Here is a 20,838-nt window from a genome sequence, read left to right as displayed (position 1 = left end):
GTCAGTGACCGCTTGAACGCACAATTGACAAAATATTCTCATTATTTTTCTTAAATGCTATCACGATTATCTTGTACGAATAGACCCGTGTATGCGCCGAAGCCCCAAGTTGGCCGCCAGTAATTCTGGAGAAAAAAGCTCTTGAGGAAGAAGGAAATCGCGGAGAAGCGCCAGTAAAGGATTGTGAAGAACTAAAGTACAGGGGGAATTTCTCGCCGCCATGGAGGGCACCGAAGAGAACCACGCCCGCAAGCTAAGTGTGGCGAGCAGTGGCAGTGCGATCGAAGATGAATTATCAAGCGCGCGACTTGCATAAATGAATTAATAAAGTTATTATCAAAACGATAAAATTAGCTTTTGTGATAGTGGATTTTAGGCTCATAGTCAGGAAAAATTTAAAGCGAATGGTTCCGTGAAGGGACGCTCCTCGTCAAAATTGTGGGGGGAAAAGTGCGGCCACTACACGAGTCTGTGCGGTGCGTTTATATTTGAACCGCGAAGACACTTTAAGACAATCTTCGTTCAGCGAACTGGGAGCGCGGAAAATACACAAAGGACGAAGCGAGGAACCACATAAGAGAACCACATAACCCAGTTCGCTGAACGAAGAAAATGAATTACCAACTGGCCCACCTTTCGATCCTCCTGCAATGTACTTTAAGACAAGTTGATTCACACACCTCTGACACATCAGCACGGGTGCAAGCTATTCAGCAAATCTCTTCCTTGTCACTTTCGCTCGGAAGTAAAGCGCTACGCTAGAAGACCACCTAAGGGGTTAGCGCACTACTGAGCTCTAGCGTGACAGAAACACTACTAGTTATCGAGAATACGGGCACTGGAGCGATTTCCCGCGAAAATGGCATTCTTTCCTTTTACGTCCTGTTTGCTTACTCAGCGCAATTATCTCTGAAAAAGGATCAAAGCATTTGGCTGCCAACAAAACAAGGTTTTGCAGGCCAGAAAAAAAATTACAAAACACGCTTGAGTTTCGTGACCTCTGTCGTAATAAAAGTGAGCGCTACTTCTTTACAAAGGCTGGACATCAACCCAATAAGCGACACACTTGTGCGATTTTCACCGGTGCAGGTCATGTGACATGATCAGCGTCTAACGGGTGGTGGAAAATTTCCTACCACGGTCAGCCATGGATCCTCCATTGACGAGGCCTTCGTTGGAGGCCATGGTCGTGTCAACGCTTCGAGAGGACGAAGGCTTCTTGTGGGAAGAGCGGAAGTTGCGTGCCACATCGTACGCCGTACCCACGAAAGCCATGGCGACGAACAGCGTCAGGACGCACCTGCAGCACAGAATAGGCGATGGTTTCATTTCAGCTACGCTGCAACATAATTTTGCAGCACCTACGACCGGTAATTCGAACCTACACTGCACAAGCACGATTTAGGGGTTTTACGTGCCGAAACCCCTATATATAGTGTATAGTGGGCACAGCGAATTAATTATGACCACCTGGGGTTCTTTACCGTGCATCTGTACCTAAGTACACGATTGTTGTTGCATCTCCCTCCCATCGAAATGCTGTGGCTAGAAGTTGAACCCGTGTCCGCGAGCTTAGCGGCGCGACACCTGCTAAGCGCAATTCCATATCAAGGAATATGGGAACAATTTGTTCAGTTTTATTTCCATGCATTGAGAGGTCATTAGCAAAAAATGGTAAATAACGTGGCGCTGAAGCGTAGTAATTACCTAATTAGTTTATTTTCTTCATAGGGAAACACGACAGACCTGACGATGGGGAGTTAGTACGGGTGGGCCGGTGAGCTGGCGGTGAGGGCTCCCGATATAATATTCACAGAACGGCACTCACCTTCGCCGATCGAGTTCACGATATTCCGCTTAGATGCGGCAACGTAGACAAGTCATGCGTAATCGAGTGAAACGGGGGAAGCGGCGTTTGTTCTGTTAATGTCCTGAGACTCAGTGGGCACTTGTGGCACCGAGTATAGTTCAACATTACGACGGGTCGGTGGAAAGTGAACGCTGCCACGGCCTCTCAGTGAACGAAGGCGAGAATAGGACGAAGGGATATTCTGTTTATAGTGTTGGAAACTGTCTTGAAAAACATCTCGAGCCAGTTTGCTCTCCCTGAGACCCATGAAATGAGACATTTGATTGAAAACAAAAGGAAGTGGAACGTCTTGACGATAAAAAAAAAAAAGGAGGAACGTGGTAGTCACCGAAAGAAAAGAAAAAGAAGCAAATTGACATTGAACACGTAAGGAAGACTTTCAAGCAATGCATGCGGATTACATCAGGCAACAACCTGAATAGAAATCGTTGCTGAAGTGGTTGCTTGGGCACGTTGGTACGACATATTGGAGGGAAACAGCGCGAAAGACGAAATACCAGGCAGAGAAGGACACATACAACAGCGCTGACTTACAACAAAAGTTTATTCGTCAAACCACGCATTATATACATGCGCAGTTGAAAACGAAAAGAAGAAACAAAACATGACAAGTCGAAGTTAAACTGTCAGAATCATCACCGAAAAGCATGCTCATTGCGCGTGCACTCATTCTCATAGAAAAACAACCTCCTTTTCTGACAAGGCAACTGAAGGTCTGCTCACGCATGCGTCACCCAGCCTAGCTATAGGCCGTCACGTAGCAAAAATCGGTAGCACAATTCCTTCAGAGCAAATTAAAAGTGTTAGCAATCGATGATCCTTTCCTTGCCAAGAGATCACATGACGTTATTGCATATTTGAAAGATAATCACTTTGCTGGCTACCAAGCATGCTCGGTAGATATTAAGCATTACTCTTAGCCGCATAATAAGCTTCTTGTTTGCATCCGCGATTGCATTGAAAGTTTTGATGTCATCAGAACATGACTGGCATTTCTGATGATGGCTTTATGGAAGTGCTTCATTTCTACCTTAGGTCGACTTCTGCAACTTGGGACAATCACGTTTATCTGCAACGAAAAGGAGTTTGTATTGGCTCCTGTTTGGCACCCATTCTGAGTGATTTATTTTTGGTTAGCCTTGACCGCACGGTCCAAGAACGCATTACTGAGTTAAAGGTTGCAAAAGTTTTTCGTTACGTTGATGATTTTCTTGTTTTGTTTGAAGCTAGCAGCTCTGCCGTGGATGCGCCAATGAATAATATTTTAGACGTTTTCCGTTAGTGCATGTCTCCTCTTGTATTAACCCATGAAGTTCCCGATGGTGGAACGATTCGCTTCCTAGATTCGAGCATTACCATCGATTGTGACCATGTTTGTTGGGCGCATGCACCACGGGCTTACTTAGTAAGCCTTTGCTACCATTTGAGTCGGCCCACTCTAGAGTTGTGAAAAGGGCAATAGTGAAGGCCTGCTTCGAGCACGCTTTGCGGAAGTCATGCTACCACAAGATCCAGGCCAGTTTTAATACGCAGGTTGAACACCTCACCAATGCTAGATTCCCGTCTCACGTAATGACTGCAGTGGCTGAGTGTCTGCTCAAGGAACAAGAAATGAGCCCAGGGATACTCGCTCAAACACGTGAAAATAGACCAGAAAAAAAGGAACTGTGTAGTCATTCCTTACATGCACGGCGTGGCCCAGAACCTGAAGAGGATAGCCGGCAGGTGTGAAGTAGATGTTTTTTCTGTCCCCGAGAAGCTGGCTAGCCTGTGTAGGGCTGTCAACCCCGGAGCTAGAGAATCCCACGCCTGTACGACTATGCATCGGAACAAGTTTGTTCCATGCGTTCAAGGCGTGGTGTATTCCCTACCACTGTCCTGTGGAAAACGCTACATAGGCCAAACTGCCCGGTGTCTAAATGAGCGTCTCAACACTCTTACAGCGTTTCTTCGGCGGTGTCTGGCCACCTTGGCATTCATTGCCGAGGTTGTGGGCGCGTCCCTGAGTTTCATCTATGTGCGATTGTGAAGCGTCAATGGGACCAGCTTACACGTGAAATACTGGAGGCCTTGGAAATAGCTAGGCCGGGCGACGCATTCGTGAGCAGACCTTCAGTTGCCTTGTCAGAAAAGGAGGCTGTTTTTCTATCAGAATGAGCGCACGCGCAATGAGCATGCTTTTCGGTGATGATTCTGATAGTTTATTTACCTTCGACTTGTCATGTTTTGTTTCTTCTTTTCGTTTTTCAACTGCACAGGTATATAACGCGTGGTTTGACGAACAAACTTTTGTTGTAAGTCAGCACAGTTGTATGTGTCCTTCTCTGCCTGGTCTTTCGTCTTTCGCGCTGTTTCCCTCCAATAAGAAATCGTTGCATTACCAGAATCTTCATGAACATGTCCGGGAGGAACGCGAGACAATAAAAAATCATGAAAACAAAATGACATTTACGGAGAAGTACGGTTGAAGACCAGCTTTCCTTACGTGACTGAAATCGCTGGTACGTTGGAAACGTAAGGCTCGCGGCTTGGCGAACAGGCTGTGGAGGTCGCGTTTACACCGCGGTCGAACGCCTGCACGACTGCAAAACAAAAAAAACAAAAACAAATGAAGGCACGAATGAAGCAGCTCTTTCGTAAGTGCGTTTTCATCCCATTGGTCAGCCGACTTCGCTAATGATATGTCGCACAATGTGATCGGCTGAAGTAGTCTTTTCGCGAAAATTTTAGCCTCAGACGTTTTTGCTAATGCAGGCCCTGTTTCCTTTTAAGACTGAAAGAGGTTTTCAAGTTTCAGTTTCACTTTATTGAATATATATCCATCATTTACATAATACTTGTATACAGATGAGAGTCTCACAGTATAAGAAAAACGCGACCTTCTGTTAAAAATTACAACAAAATTTAATTTTAAAATTGGCATAATGTTAGCAGGTGGTTAACAGGCAAAGAAAAAAGTAGCGCACTCCAAATATGAAATGACATAATACAATAAAATGCGATGTAAAATACGAAATACAATATACAACGCAATACATTGGAAAATGAGATGCAATACAGTATAAAAGGCACATAATATAAATGGAAACAAAAACAGAGAAGGAAATAAAATAAAAAGCAAATAAACAGAAATGACATAGAAACTATTAACTGAGAGAAGCTATCAGACGTTAACAGTAAAGTTAGTTACTATATCCAACACTTCAGTGAAAATATTCTCCCTACATGCATACGAACTTTCACAAGTATAGTCCAGCTGTGGTTTAGCAAAAAAAAAAGCCTGCGCATTAACTACAACGTACCGAATGCACCTCTGAAAAGTGATAGTACCGGTATCACTTACTTTTCTCTTTGATTTTTTTTTTTTAGCATGCCAAGTATGGTAAACCACAAAGTGCCCCTTTCAAGATCTTGCACTCTAATGTGCTCTTTCCCATCAATATCTGCGCTGCCTCTATGCTCTGCCGGAAAGGTTCTTCTGAAATCATCTTCGTTGTTACGATCCTCTCGATAGCCTCCGCGTCTTCAAAAACGACCTACTTTAGCATTAATCTTCACTTTGCGGGAATCAGAAAAGGCGAGATCAGTGGAGTAGGAAGGTAGTAGTAGTAGTAGTAGTAATAGACTTTTATTCAGCCAAATTCATAGGCCGAGCATAAGTAGGAAGGTAAGTTGTTCCAGGGTGGGCAATATGCCGTTGGGCCATGAACTGCTAGATGCTGAAGCTGTCGGGACTTGCTGCTTTGTATAGATGCAGCAGCGTCAACTTGTCCTGCAACAAGAGCAGCTATAGGGGCTAGTTGGCTGTACATATTGGAGGTAATCGCGCATTTTTGACGTACAGGAACTGACTGAATACACCACAAACACAGAGCGCGTATATGTGACGGAAGCGTCTTGAAATAAAACAGTTGTTATTCTGCGCTCTGTGTTTGTGGTGTATTCAGTCAGTTCCTGTACGTCCAAAAAGCGTGATTACCCCCAATAAATTTGTTCTGCAACAACTCGCGATGCGCTTGTGAAGGGAAAGAGAGAATCAAAATATTTGTAGATTTGCAGGTTGATTGCAGGTTGCTGGGGAGGATGCTTCGAACATTAAAAAATTTTGTCCTGCTGTCTTTGACTTGTACAGGTTTTATAACTGTTGTGCGCTGTCGGATACTTCCACTGACTTGAATGGCTTGAATACTTGGTCATACGCCGAAAATACGCGTCTTATCACAACCAGTGGCTCTCGCAGGCAAGTCCACTTCTGTATGAATACCCGCGATGATGCCTGGACGCGCCTGGATGCGGAGAACTCAGCACACACGGTGCCATTTTTGCGCAAATAATGCACGCGAAACCGCGCGCATTAATTTCGCGAACCCTGTCATCTTGTACGCCAAGCTCGCCGGAGATCATTCCAAGTTATAGCGACGAACTTACCTGTTCTACGTTGCCATTACTCCGGCTCGTGACCCACACCCGCTGCGGCGTATTGTCCATTTCATTGCTTGTGAAAGTGTCCCACTATTGCAGGCATTTCCCACTTCCTCGCGCCACTTTGTGAACCTCTTATCTCCCTCGATTACACGTATTCGTAGCAAATTACACTTTCCGGAAGCACTTAAAGCGCCTCTGAAGGAGTTTTCAACAGCTGACAACAAATTTTACGCTGATTCCTTGCTCCTTGTTTATGGTTCACGCTTGAGTTGTCGCCGTTGACAGGTGTAGAGAGACGAGTAAATAAGGGCATGTTATGGTTGCAGAAATTGAAATCACCCTTATTACATATTGCTTGACTTAATCGCAATCGTGCAACCACATTGCTCATTCATAGTCCCTTCACAACATACGAACGTCGTGGTTTAGAGCGCGTGTGTACTGACTGTGCCAACAAGCTTAACTGACGGCAAGCGTCCGCTAAGCACATGCCGATGTGCCGCGGCAGTTGCGAGCGGCGTTTAATCTGACAACGGGTTGAAAGCACAGGCAAAGGTGATAGCGGTTACCATTTTACTACCGGCTGGCGATAGCAATCAATGACTGCTCGTCACATAAAGGCTTTACACCAGTGCTCGCTGTCTTGCATGCGTAATCATGCAAACCGCACTTAATCTTTGCAGTGGGATATTTTGAATCGCAGATAAGCTACAAGAATTCTTCTAAGCGGAACTCTGTAGAAACGTGACGGCCTCCAACTTTTCAATACAAACATGCCCGTTTGCTGCAGCCACTAAAAAGTTCATTATTCAATCTTGGTTAATTGGGCGATAATTATTGTCTCACTTTGTGTACCCCTGGATACATAACTTATCTGCAAAGGCAGTTTTTACCTACTTCACAGCGCTGAATTTTAAGAAAACCTCAAAGCTTAACTTTGAACACCCGGTAGTATCTCAGTTGATATGGCAGAACGTTATTATCTTTCCGAATAAGTGAGTTTTTATGTTAACCCTTCGGCCTCTCTCATAACACGGCTGATTTGAACGCAAGGCACACGCGGCTATCGCATTCAGTCCAAGGCGAGGCACTTACACTCGGCCGCCAGCTCGGTGATCTCCTGTTCGCCGCACGTGGACGGCACACACAGACCGAACCGCATGCTACTGCCGTGCAGCTCTTTCCACAGGTACTCTGGAAAACCCTGCGCGAGAAAGAAAATGTCGCAGCTTTATTAACAACAGCGTCGAGAAAGAAGAAGGCGCCCATATCGGCGCCTGCATGTACGTTTGCTCGCTTCCGCTTTTTATGTTTCTTTTTGTTTGGTTTTTTTTATGTGCGTCACTTACGTCCTTACTATTCTCAACTGACAAATAAACCTGCTTAGTGCAGCCGTAACATTACGAGAGCTAGGTGCTCACATCTAAAGTTGTTTCATCAAGGAGTTCATGTCAGTCAATCTTTCCAGTGCATGAAAAAAATATAGAAAATACTGCTTCGTCACAATGCGGGTTTGTATAGAGGAGATCGCCTTAACATTGCGGTGGTGCTCGAATCACCCCTAAAGCAAGCTGCACATAAAGCACGCAGCCATTAGGAGAAACCCAGCCTCGTTGAAAGTGGAATGAAGGTGGCCGGTACCCAGATCGGCTAGTGTGCCTTCTTGAAAGCAGACGGAAAGTCGAAGGAATTCAAACTTGAAAAAAAAAAATATGGCAGTAGAAGGGATTGCTGTCGTTTTCAAGTACAGTGTAGTCGCGGGAAACTTTTGATGCGACACCACCGTACATCGCCGCCAGTAAGAACTATTTAATACAAGTTCGTTAAGCAACTGTAGACGTTGCCCTACGGCCTCCAGAATGGCATCTAATCATAAGGAAGGCCTTACTCTGGCCAGCATAGCTTTTCGCTCCATTGAACTGGTATCGCATGACATGACCAAAATGAGCCTCGCTTATCGATTCGCCAAAAGACCGTCACGTGGTGCTGCAAGGCCTCCGGTATCGGCCCAACTTTTACCAAGCGACGGTCTCATGTGATGACGTGATGTATCATCACGTTACATGACAGCACAAATTTTGGCCATCTGTGACGTTGCAATGACGTCATCATAAGTTAACATTTTATCACGTGACTTTCTGCACCGTTCTTTCCGCGTTTGATGAGCAATCTAAGGCCTTAATAAAGTTTCAATTTTATTAGCTATGATCTGGAAAAAATATTCAATTTTGATATGATGAAAATACGGGATTCTCAAAACTCTACGCCAGCACCATAGTTCAAAAGAATATCGCGTTTTTTTTCCCCTTTGTTATTACCGCAAAGCGCACGATCGCACCAACGCATTACCACGGGAAAGGACAGCCATAAAAAAATATGAGTGAAAAGGCCCAGAGATGCTGCAGTAATGTGTGAAATGCGCTAATGTACATATTAGCAAAAAATAATAATAGAAGGCTTCAAGGAAAAGGCGGCGGGCTCATCGAACAGCCAGACGGACTGTTCGATTCGATCACTGCGGTCTCTTACGCCATGCCTGAGGAAACTTTCGTATGCCGACGCTGTCCCGCTCGCTTCTCGAGAATTAGTGGACAACTCTTCTGTTTATACATTTGTTCTGAACGCTGACGCGTCGATTGCGCACAGCTGCGCGTTCTACCTCGAGTGTGGAAATTTATGAGACGGCTTCTGCGTAGCGCAAGCACAAAGAACATGCAGATTTGAGCGGTTTACCGAAGCGTAAGCAAAAAAAAAAAAAATGCTTGAATCTATTTTCCAATTTTTTACAGCTTTGTTTTTAAGGTGGGGTATGAGCACTAACGTCATTAAATTTATTCGCCATCGTCTTACACATGTTCACGGTGGAAACAACTGACTGTCATGGATGTTGACCCGACACTGACCGGTAATTCTGCCTGTTGCTGCTATAATAGCTGCCTGTCTGGATACAAACTATTTTTATAAAGAAAAAGAAAGGAAGCCTCGTGGTGCTAAACGTCAAAGCTTCAGGAGTAAAAAAAGAAAGAAAAACAGGGAAATGGTAATTCATAGCAGTTCAACAGATATTTTATTTTTTGTTGTAGAAATTAGCGCCACTGTATTTCGCCTATGCTAACTGTGTTGTTCAGCAGCTATAACATACAGTAAACACGCGCAGTACTGTTTATTTTGCCTTAAGGACTCCTTCACACTTGTCATGAAGTAACTACGTTTGCATGGCATTGGGAACTGGACGAATCGGTATTGATTCGTTTTTTTTTTTTTTCGCTGTTTGCTTATATTCGCCATGAAGCTATGTTCTCACAAACCCGATAAAGTCTGCTCGAGTCGGCTTCTGCAGCGTCGAGGCATGCGCAGTCGATGCCCCTTCGGCAGGTAGGCTACCTCTTCAAACGTTCTTGAATAGGATCGGGTCGGACCGGACTCGGTCACATTGACTTCTGTTTCCGCGAAGTCGCCTCATGTTTACGTATGCGTTGTTCATCCGCGAAGCCAATCAGTTGCCCAAAACCTTAGGCATGATGGTGGATCATCGGAGGTGAAAACTGCCACGCGTAAATGAACCAAGTCTAGACCGGTAGTCGCGTTTGTGCGCGTTGTCTTTTTAGCTGGTCTTCGCCTCTGATTAGCGACTCACTTAGAAGCAAGAAATGTCGGCGACTCGGGACCTTTTTTCTGAAGGGTGGACGATGGTCACCCAGCTACTAAGACATCGATGTCAAAACAGCCCGTGGCACTGGGGTGGGTTATGCAGGGAAGGGACGACCGGTTACGTTGTTCGGTATTCTGGTGCACGCAATTATGTTTGCGGGCTACTAGGCTTTGAGTAGAGCTCTCGGTATATAGAGTAACTGCACAGTTACCAGACGCTGGTAGCGACGCTTCTTCACACTTCCTCTTAATGTTCTTGTCAATGTTCAATGACTGTTCTTGTACAAGAAAAAAAGTCACAGTTTCGCCTCAAGGGCGAAACAATGAACGCGATAGCAAGAAATTGGAATGACACAGGGAGAACGGCAAGCAACTAGAAACTTTTCTCGCGCTCCTCAAGCACAAAAAGCGCAGGAAAAGAACGCAAATAGGGCACTAACAACTGTCCCAGCTCTACAGTTTCATCGAGCTGTTCAAACACAAAAATGACGCACGAAAAGAACGCACAGGTATTGACAGGACGAGCGCGAACTGTCACAGTTGCTACTTCAACTAGCCCCTACTTTGGCTATTCTATAGCTAGCAGTTCATTCCTTTCGCAAACGCGGCCGTTGTTGCGAGCAAAGTGACCTTCGTGCGGTCTATAGCTTCAATGCAATCTTTGCGGTGAAAGCACAAGACGTACAAAACTCCCCCTCAAGAGACGTCCTGTGTGTGCGGATGTGCTGGAGTTGGGATGTGCGGAGGCGCACATCCCAACTCCAGCGAAGCCCTAGAGTTTTAGAATTGGGGACCCAAGGAGCTAGGGGACCCAAGAAATTTGCGAGTGGCCAGGGCGCATGTGCAGAACGCAAGCCACTCTCGGACTCTTGCGCTCACGTTGTCCCAAGGCCCAGTAGCGGCCTCCTTTGCGCGGCGAAGAAAACAGGAGAGCGCGCGACCTCAAGAGAAGGAAATAAAGACTGCGCTTGGCAGTGGCAGGTGAAGCCACGGCTCGCGTTCCCTGCAGGCGTCGATCTTGGTCCCAATATAAGACATATACTGTGATTCCGATTCAGCCCTCTCGTTTCTTCCCTCCTGTGGCAAACGCCCACAAGAGCCAAAGCGCTCTCACTAGCTCGCGCCACCACAAGCCGCGGGGCGCTCTTCTTTTTCTCTGCCCGACTGGCCACGAGTGGGGCGGCGCTACAACCCAAAATGCGAAAACTAGCGTGGGTCACCAGCGATACAACGCAAACGCAGCGCGTGCAACGTGCAGCATGGCCTGCGTCTCGCATAATCTTAATTTCACCGCGTGTGGCCCCACACGTGCATTTGTATTCTGCCGTTAGTATCCTGGCGAACGAATGGCGCATGGCGCTATTGTGTAAGGCAGCGCGCTGAGAAGCAAGGGGTCGCAGGTCCGAATCCCCCGGTCGCGCGCTTCGAAAAACTTTACTTCTGAAATTTCTTGGCGCTTTTATGCATACATACATACATACATATGCATATACGGGACATGACGGCAAGGCAACGACGACGGCGATGGCAAAAACCCGCCGAGGGTGTCCATGTAATTGCTATCGCAATTCAAAAACCGTTAAAATGGCAACAAGTTTACGATTATGTATGCTACCGAAGGTGTACACCAGCTGTGAAGCCAGAGTAAATTTGGTAACTGCAGTAATAACACCTTTTTGAGCCCGAGTGAGCTGTGCGACACTAGGTGGCGCCAGCAACCCATCGGCTGGCGCAACCTCAAATCCAGAAACTACAAGCTTGCGAACAAATTTCACTGCGGTGACGCACCTTGGGCGGCCACAGCTGGGCGTTTGCGAAGCTGACGGTGGCCAGGCAGTAAGTGCTGGTGAAGGGCGGCACTTGCGACTCGTTGGTGATCGCTGTGCGGCGTCCAGACTGCAGCGCCGCAATGCACTCCGAGTAGTAGCCCAGGAAAGTGAGGCCTCCGGTCAGAACACCGCTCTCGGGTTTGGCTGTACTGTCGAACACTGCGAGTGCGCAGAAGGCGAGTGCTTAGAAGCCCGAATGGTTTTTCTTTGTCGTCTCTTTTGTTCTGTACAATCAAAGCATTCGAAAAGGCAGGTGAATCTCAGGAAGCACCATTTTTTATTTAAGGCGATGCAAGGGAGCGCTTTGTTGCTGGCAACGTGATTTCAACTAGGTAGGAAAACGAAGCATCGAAGTTAATTTGTGAGATATGTTTTCAAGCAGCTGTGGTTTAAAAAAAGGACACAGGTTACTGACCATATCCACTTATTATAACAACGAAGCTGTATTAGAGCTGCGCCTGACGACAGATGAGTACCGGGGTTGCATGTCACGCTCCAGCTCCCAGGTAAACCCATAGATGGCGTAACGGCCGCAGTCATGGATGAAGCGGTAGCCGAGCAGTGAAAGACGGAAAGGTAGTTCGGGCGTGATTAGGGCATAGAGTCACTGTAGCAATGCGGCTGCGACACCGTTGCGTCTACACTCTAGACATGGCGTAGAATCGCAAGAAAAAAACTTCACAAGGAAAACACAGGAGGACCGCAGCTCTGCTACTTCTGCAGAGTTCACCCTGGGTGGATCTGGGACAAGTTTCTTTAAGAGCAAAGCTGTTAAAGGGCCCCTAAATCACCCAGAGGTCGAAATTTAGTTGTGTTGGGACAGTTGTGCACGAGTCAACAACTAACACATAGCCGTGAGAATTTTTCGAAACGGCGCTCTAATAGCGGAGTTACTGGCGTTTGATAATCGAAACGCTGCGATCGCTCGTTTCACTCTTCGCTACCCTCCACTCCTCGGTTGGTGTCCTCTTCCGAAGCCGCTTTGCCCTCCTCGCCGAGTGCCCCTCCCAATCTCAAGTGACAAACCGTCATCGCTGACGCGCTCTTCGAAACAGCGGGCACTTCCGGTTGCCGCGATTCCGTGAACTTTGTGCTTCTCGGCTAACCGCTGTTGTTGCCGTGCCGGCCCGAATAAGTGACAAGATCGGCCAAAAAATCGGCCAAATAAGTGACACTAACTATCCAGTTCTCACGCGGAAATGCCCCGCGGAAGCTCACAATTACGCTGCGCGCGCTCAAGCTGCGCTGCCTCTTGCCTGGAGCAAGATGGCTGCCAACCGGTTTCCCAGGCTTCACCCACTCGCGTGGGCGCGCATAGGGGACCTCCACTCCAGAAGTTTTTTTTTTTAAACCTCCTTCTTCTCGGCTAACCGCTGTTGTTGCCGTGCCGGCTAAAGTCCCTATACCTAAAGTCCTATATAGTATAGGGGCTTTACATCAGACCGCTAGGCGTGACTGTGCTGGTACGCTAGCGATTTGGCAGTTGCGTTACGGGCCGCAGTCGCCGATTCGCAAGCGCGCACACGCGGGCAACACGACGAAGAACAGCAAGGAGCGCGGGCAGCTATTGCAGACTAACCGGAAGTAGCAGGTTCTTGTTCGACCAATCGCAGCATCGCCTGCATACCGGATCACATATTCAACATGTTCACGTCACACAAGTCACTAGGGAGGCCAGAAAGGCCCGGAGAGAAGAAGGGATTGTTTCTTGGAATTTGTGGCGCGCCCGCGGCTTGTAGCGTTGCCATGTGTGGCATCGCTGGTCGTGACGGCATTCTGCACACAATGCGCGTGTTTACTAGAAATGTTTGAAAAAATAGGGAGCTTTCGAATAGCGTACGCAAAGCTTTGCGGTGGCTTTTCGCGCAACTGCGCATGCGTACGCCAACCGCTTGCGGGCTCCCGTTAAGTGACGGAAATAGCGGGCCGCAAACGCTAACGCTAACTTAGCGTACGCTATTCGAAAACTGCCTAATATCGGAGGCGGCTTAGGGGCCCTTTCAGCTATCGATAACTTGTGCTCCGTCGTGCAAAATTCCACAGGTGGGTATGCGCCACACAAATTGGGCAAGCCCCACAACCGAGTACAGCAGGTGCGAGCGTTAAACGAAAGCTCTGCTCGACGAAGTGGAGCCCGTGAAACACGTGAAAGAGAGAGAGAGAGAAAGAAAGAGAAAGAAACAAACACGAAAAAGAAAAAAACATAGAGGAAGGCAGAAAGAGAGAAGTAAAGAGAAACAAAGAAAGAGAGAGAGAAGGAAAGGAAGAAAGAAAAATTAAGATAGAGAGAGAAACAGAGAAATAGAAACAAATAAATAGAAAGAAGCAGATATGTAACTAGAGGCTTCTTCGTGTACACGAGCCCTAGATAGGCATCTACTGCGCATGTCTCCTTTTGTGTGTGCCCTTTATAAGCATATCTGACAATAAAGCTTTTGACTTCAGATACTGCTCGCTCCCGTGTAGAAGACACAAAAAAAGAGACACAAGAAACGGAGACAAAGAAAGCGAGAAACAAGGTAGGCTGCGCTCTCCCTTCAGGCTTGGCACCACGAAGCTGCCATGCTTTGTTTTGTTTCCACACGGCTTTTACTTTCTTGATTGTCTTTCTACGGGCATAACAGAGCTGACATCTTAGGCGAGCTAGTGTAACTTATTCCCAAGTAGCACATAGAGATGAATTCGTAGAATGAGAGAAGCCTCTCTCATCTGTTCTTTTTTGTCTCCGTTTGCACTTGGTGGCTACAAAAAAAACTGAAAACCATTCACGGGGTGGAAACCAATTGAACGCGTGCGGCAGGTGCCAATATTCTCAGTATCGTCATCATCAAATACGACAAATTTTGTGGCATAGCAGACTCCGGGGAACAATTTAGTTGGAGACATCAGCCAGCAGCTCTAGAAGTTAGGTGCAACAAATGAAATTAAAGAAAGTGCGATAAAGGTAAGGTGCTTTTATCGGAGACAATTCTCCATCGAAACGGCGCCATCTCCAAGAATGGAAATTAACAGCGTCCGACATGTGGGCAATGCGGGCGCGAGGACATACCGTGGCGCCGCTATGCGGAGGCTTCCGCGGGACGTGCATGGTTGGCTTGCATCACCGGCCCTCTCCCGTTCAGGACGCAGCCGCTTTCGCGTCTTCTTTTTGTATTATTGTAGCTGCGTTTCACTTTGACGAAATCAGTAAACACTGCTGTGGCTTCGCCATTGACTGTACAAAATGCGAAATAACTGCTCGGAAAAAGTAATACGTTCCTGAAAATGACCTCGACTGCCGGCGTCGTCTGCTATACGGCCACCGACATGGAAGCCACGGGAGCCGTGCGCGCTGCTTTTGTAAAAGATAAATAACCACTTTGTGTCGAATTGAAACTAAGTAGGCTAATGGACTTGAGCGTGTGCTTGAGGCAAATAAACATATTTTGCTGCAAGAAATGCGCGCAATGTGAACACCACGACCATGTAACTTCATCCGTTGTAGGTTCGCATCTAAAGACGGGTCGCGGTTGACACGAGAAAGAAATGGCGTTAGGAAATTTACATTTCTCTTCAGTACGCATAGCCTCGTAAAGAACGATGCAAGCAGTTTCTCCGCTCTGTGGGAAGCAACCCAACAAGCTCAGAGCTGGATGCGGCCGCATCCTTTCTCAAATTATTGGAGGCGAACGCGCAAGAGCTGACGCACGCGCGTGCCTCATCAGAGTTGCAGCTAGATACATTTTACATGAGCACAAGTTTGTACGCGGCACACTTTTAATATTTGTCTGTTTCTCCTTTTTACGCGAATTTTCTACGGTTGTCACACGGTGCATTTTCGATCGCCATCGAGCCACATCGGGATGAAAATTTTCAAAAATTTACTCCGTTCTGCAGTTGGCACAAAGGGCGATAGAAAAATACGGTCTTGGTGGGGCTCGAGTGCGATGGTAAATGCACCGTGTGCTAGCCGGCCGTATTACTTCGCGCATTTGAATGCATGCTGGAAGGCAATCTTATGCTTATGAAGCGCGAAAAACACGGGGACGAAGCAGAGATACATACTGGACAAGCGCTTGTCCTGTGTGTATGTCTGCTTCGTTTCCGTGTTTTCTTTCTTTGTGTGTGCTTCATACGCATGAACCGATTCCAACTAGGTCAGATAGCTGCGTTAGCAATTGTATGCTTTAGTGAAAGTACCAGTCAGTCCAGCTTTTACAGCTTCATTTGCAAGCAGTATGACACTTGGCGGCTGCTCTTACAATGTGAAGAAATGCTTGGGGGGGGGGGGGGGGCGTGTACTTAGATTCAGGTGCATGTCAATGAATCCCATGGAGGTGGTTGAAATTTCCGGAACCCTCCACTACGCCGTCCCTTATATGATGCAGTGGTTTCGGGACGTGAAACCCCAACAATTATAGAAGGTGAATCAGTGTTTGAAGCTTCCCACGTTGTAGCCTGCAGTGCAACATAAAGAAGTCACACTGGATGGGCTCATTCTAAAGACATCCTCTGTAAGCAAGGAACCCCATGAGCTGGAAATCCTAACCCGAGGTCCTAACCATTAGGAAAACGCACACAAAAACATCCTCCGGTCAAAATAAAAAAATCCAGGGCTGCTCTTCTTTCACTCTGATTTCACCTTGCGCAGGGTAGAAAACCCCACGTGCGTGTGGTTAACGTCCTTGGCTTTCACTACCTCCCTCTCTCAATGGAGTGCCTTAACACTTGAGCTGTAACGAAACGACATCAACTTGAATTTAAACAAATGAACCACCGAATGATAATGACGCGTACGTGCCAATGACAACGTGATCGGTTCTCACGTTCCGGACACGCGTTTCTCACGTTCTAGAATGACCCATTGGCCATCGTCATGAAGTGTGACCACAGTATGCTCTACATTTCCATAAAAGCTCGCTCTCTCTCTTGCCCTTCTACTTTCTTTTTTTTTTTTGCGAGCTTCCCAACCTGGTCCCCCGGGTGGAGCGCGCGTCAAACTGAGGAATGCACGGTTACAATGAAAGAAGCAGCGATTCCCGCCGGCGCAGGTTGTCTGCCAGCAGGACAGACGGGCCATCCATTTGCAGTGACCCCTCGAATGTTTCGTTTTCTCCTTTTCCGCCTTTCACTGCCATTGCTCTCTTGTCTTCTTTTTTTTTTCCGTCGTGCATTCCAGGTGGACTATTCCCACAGGAACTCCCGCTGACCCCATGTAGTGGCGATACGAAACGCCGCCAGCCTCCTGAATGGAGCTGAGACTCCCGGTTACCTGGAGGTCTTCGACCGGTCCGGTTTGGAAGCCGCTTCCCGGTATTCGCGCAACGTGGCTGGTATCTCCCGCTGTTATCCCGGGCAATCCATGTAGCCGGGAAGCAAGGTCAAGGCGGTTAAGAAATAAAAAGAAACTCAACAGTACAAAACGGCCCAAATCCACGAAAGAGGGCGGAACAAAAGAAGTGCAGCGGCAAGGCGAATGAAAAAAGAAAATACAGAGAGGAAATAATCTGTCTCGCATGGGTTGCTTACGCGCTCTACGAGCCTGCGGGGCGCGCTTTACCCATTCTACGCTCGCTTCCTTTTCTTTTTTTCCTCCCATTCGTAAAAAGGGCGCGGCTTTTTCTGGACGCACCGTTCGACCAGAGAGAAGCGAAGAAAAAGGTAGGAGAGAAAAGAGGCCATCTTCTGTTGGGAAAAAGGACGGAGTGAGAGTAGGTGAAAGAAGCGGCAACAGAATGACAGCGCGGCCTAGGACACGCATTGCACACACCGCGTGCGCAAACCGAACATCCCCGCCTCCCCTTGTGCGGCGCCTCTTCGCGAACGCATCCGTTCCGACTGTGCGAGGCCAGCGGCCTTTGTGGGGACGACGCTCGCCCCGTTCGAGTGGCCGAAAGAATGCTGAAAAGTGGCGGGTTTTTGTTTATGTTGGTCGTCGCCAGCCGCAGCTACTCTGAAAGGAAATGAGAGCGCGGAGATTTCCCGTGCCCCATCGTCGCTACGCCACACAAACAGCACGCAGGCGCTCATGCACACCTCCCAGCTCGCCCCCAGATCAGCACGTCAGCCGTTGGAATATCCCCAAGCTGGAGGAATGCGGGATGGCATTTTCCTAGACAGCAGGAACGAAAAAACGGACGGCCCACCGTTCTCTTGGCCGGAAGTGAGAGAACGCAAGAGATGGCGGATTTCACCAGTTGAACCGTAAGCAAAACGTCGCACTGAGATTTTGTGGAAGTGCCACACTGTGGGACCCCTAAAAATGTATCAGGTTTGTACAAGCCACTGCAACGAAATTTAAATGCCTGCTTCCGATTGGCCAAATGTCACCATGTCTATGCGTTCAGAAATTTCGCGAAAGATAAAAAGTAATCTAATAGGGCCAAGGTCGACAATGAGAAAATGCCGCACATGTATATAATAATAATAATAATAATAATAATAATAATAATAATAATAATAATAATAATAATAATAATAATTGCAAACTCCAGCATACTGTAGCACCTCAGAAGCTCTACACAATGGCCTTCCCGAAAAGATAAACGCGGCTCTCGGGAGCGTAGCCCTTGCCCTACTTCTAAAATAAAACAAACTCGATCGGAATCAAGCGGCAGAGCACAACCAGCTGCCAGGGTGTCTGCTTTATAGAGCGGTCCTCTAGTATGCGCGGTATCGCTCAAGGAACAGAAATTGATATTCAAGAAACCACGCAATCTCACTTCTGAAGGCGAAACGATCTTTTTCCACCTGAGCACGGGCAATGGAGACGAGAGAGATTGCGCCACCCGTGCCCTTCGGCAGCGGAAAGGTCCATTCTGCCTCAATGCGTGTACGCAACGTTTTCCCCAAAGACTTTCGAGCCCCGTCGAACAGCCGCAATCGCTCCTCCCGCCGTTTCCTTCACTACTTGCACGAGTTGCGCTCTTCGGATATTTCTTTACCTGTCGGCCTTTTCAGGGTTAAGTGCTTCTGCAGGCAGCGTAACCACTGCATAAGCCACAGATCATGACGTGCGTCGAGCTTGTGACTGGTTAAGGGCACGTGCCAGGTAAATGGGCAAAATAAAGAAAACCTGACGTGCACTGGGCTCTTTCTTGGGTCGGATTGTTCTGGGAAGTACAGGCGCCAATGGCCGTGAAATATCTTTCAGCGAAAAGAAAGAAATGATTAACCATGCGGCCTTGCCATGAAGTCAGCAGCGGATAGTGTGCACTCAAGATGCGGTAATACGCTAGTGATGCGATGGCAGTCGGCGTTATGAACAGTGTTTCAGTATAAGTTTCAATGTTAGCTGTACTGCAAGGTTTCATCTTGTTCTTGGTACAACCGTACGACGAGGACCGCTGAGGCCAGAAGTCACGTCAAGGCGGCCTAGGCCGTTGCAAAATCTACCACGAAATCCTTTAGACCAGGGGTCTCAAACACGCGGTCCGCGGACTTTTCGCTTGCGGTCCGGCCCGCATATGAATATCTTCGTCCCATATTTATTTTTTCTTAATAGGTGTGTTCATGAGTTATACATACGCGACTGGTCTCAAGCATTTTCAGATGGGAAGCAGCTTTTGCTCGGGGCTCTGTCCGTCCTTACCTCACGCGTCCGCTCCCCCACGCGCATGCGCCAACTCTCCCCCCTCTCCTCGCATGAGCGCGAGGAGGTGGGAGGAGGTGGCGTGAGCGCTGACGCCGCTTCGTTTCTCCTCTACCTTTTCTCTATCTCCGCCACAGCTGTGCGCTCGTATATAATGCGGCGCTCGCTCGCTCCCGTTGCACCCTGCTTCGCAACGGCGCTATGGACGCTCGCGAAGCTGAACGTAAACGGCAACGCCGGCAAGCGAATCTCGAAGCTGCGAGGCAACGCTAAGCCGAAGTGCAACGGAAACGAGCAGGGGGGGGGGGGGGTAACATAAGTGGTACACAACATATACACCATCCTACACACAAATGAAAGATAAAAGGAAACATACAAATGGAACAACAATGGAAACACAAGTGAACACCCCGCGCTGCTTCGTATCCCCACATGGTTCCCTTTAGTGGGAGATGGGGTAATTTTAGGGGCGAAGCTCCTTTGGGTGTGGGTCTGTCCCTCCTTTGTAGTGTGTAGTAGTAGGTAGCCACCTCCAGTTCTTGGAGTGTTCACTAGATGGCGCTGTCGTAGCCGCCTCTAGTTCTCAGAAAGATCCCTAGATGGCGCGGAGGCGCTCGCTGCGTTGTAGATGCGTGCTCTAGTCCCCCCCCCCCGTCTCTGGCCTCGGGAGGCCGACGCAGGCAGCGTCTGCTAGCGAGTTTCTTGATTTAAAAAAAAAACAGACTGCTCGCGTTGCACAACCGTTCACTGACCACACCTTATATATAGGCACTGGATTTTGACCTCCAAGGTAGTGCCTGTGTGAGATTTCTCCTGTGCGTGAATAAACAATAAAAATTCACAGCGTACATGTAAAATTAAAGTGGGCTGCAAGTCGCCATGACTCTCATCGACCCTTTAGTATAAACGCGCCCGATCTCACGTCGTTGATGGTGTATGGGCAGAATTCACGGAAGATTCACATATGGCGCGTGTCATTGGTGGAAGGCAATCGTTCGATTCAGTGCGGTGACGTAAGCTAGGGACCACGTAAACCAACAGTGCAACAAAAAGTTTGATGTTTAATATATACGCGGTGTTTCTCACGTGTTTACTTGATCATATGCTGGGCGAATTACTCGGAGTATTCACGGTTTACCGATGATTCCCTCCGGAGCTTCGCCCCACTCATCATCATTCACCTCGTGGATATGCTGTGCATTTTTTCAGTGAAGCACACCATGCGGTTACCATGTGTTCAAACATAACCGTGGACCAAAAAACTGCAGTCATTCTGGAGATCATTATCGAGATGTTTCCCGAATTGTGACGTCGAATACCAGTCAGAAAGGACCCATATATATGAAATACCTAAACGAACACTTTTCATATGACAACGTTAGCTGGTATTTCGTTCTAACTCCCCCTCTCTTCCCCACACCCGCTCCCACCTTCTTCAATGTCCCTTGCAGGAGACTAAATTTTATGACTGCAGCCCGCTAGCTGAGGTGAGT

The 20,838-nt window shown here is 47.7% G+C and overlaps 1 protein-coding gene across 1 annotated transcript in view; it reads right to left on the bottom strand.

Moving 5' to 3' along the window:
* The window catches only part of LOC119389945 (nose resistant to fluoxetine protein 6), a 100,481-nt gene that overhangs the window by 19,761 nt on the left and 59,882 nt on the right, over positions 1-20,838 (bottom strand). The window contains exons 3-6 of the mRNA XM_037657403.2: positions 11,735-11,934; positions 7,391-7,499; positions 4,356-4,452; positions 1,137-1,300 (exon numbers count right to left, since the gene is read on the bottom strand). Of these exons, the coding sequence (XP_037513331.1) occupies positions 1,137-1,300; positions 4,356-4,452; positions 7,391-7,499; positions 11,735-11,934 (570 nt within the window). The remainder of the gene's footprint in view (positions 1-1,136; positions 1,301-4,355; positions 4,453-7,390; positions 7,500-11,734; positions 11,935-20,838) is intronic.

Source organism: Rhipicephalus sanguineus, chromosome 1, assembly GCF_013339695.2.
Source record: "Rhipicephalus sanguineus isolate Rsan-2018 chromosome 1, BIME_Rsan_1.4, whole genome shotgun sequence".
Classification (NCBI taxonomy): domain Eukaryota; kingdom Metazoa; phylum Arthropoda; class Arachnida; order Ixodida; family Ixodidae; genus Rhipicephalus; species Rhipicephalus sanguineus.
The sequence above is the reverse complement of the archived record's forward strand: the minus strand, read 5'-3'. Positions and strand labels throughout refer to the sequence as shown.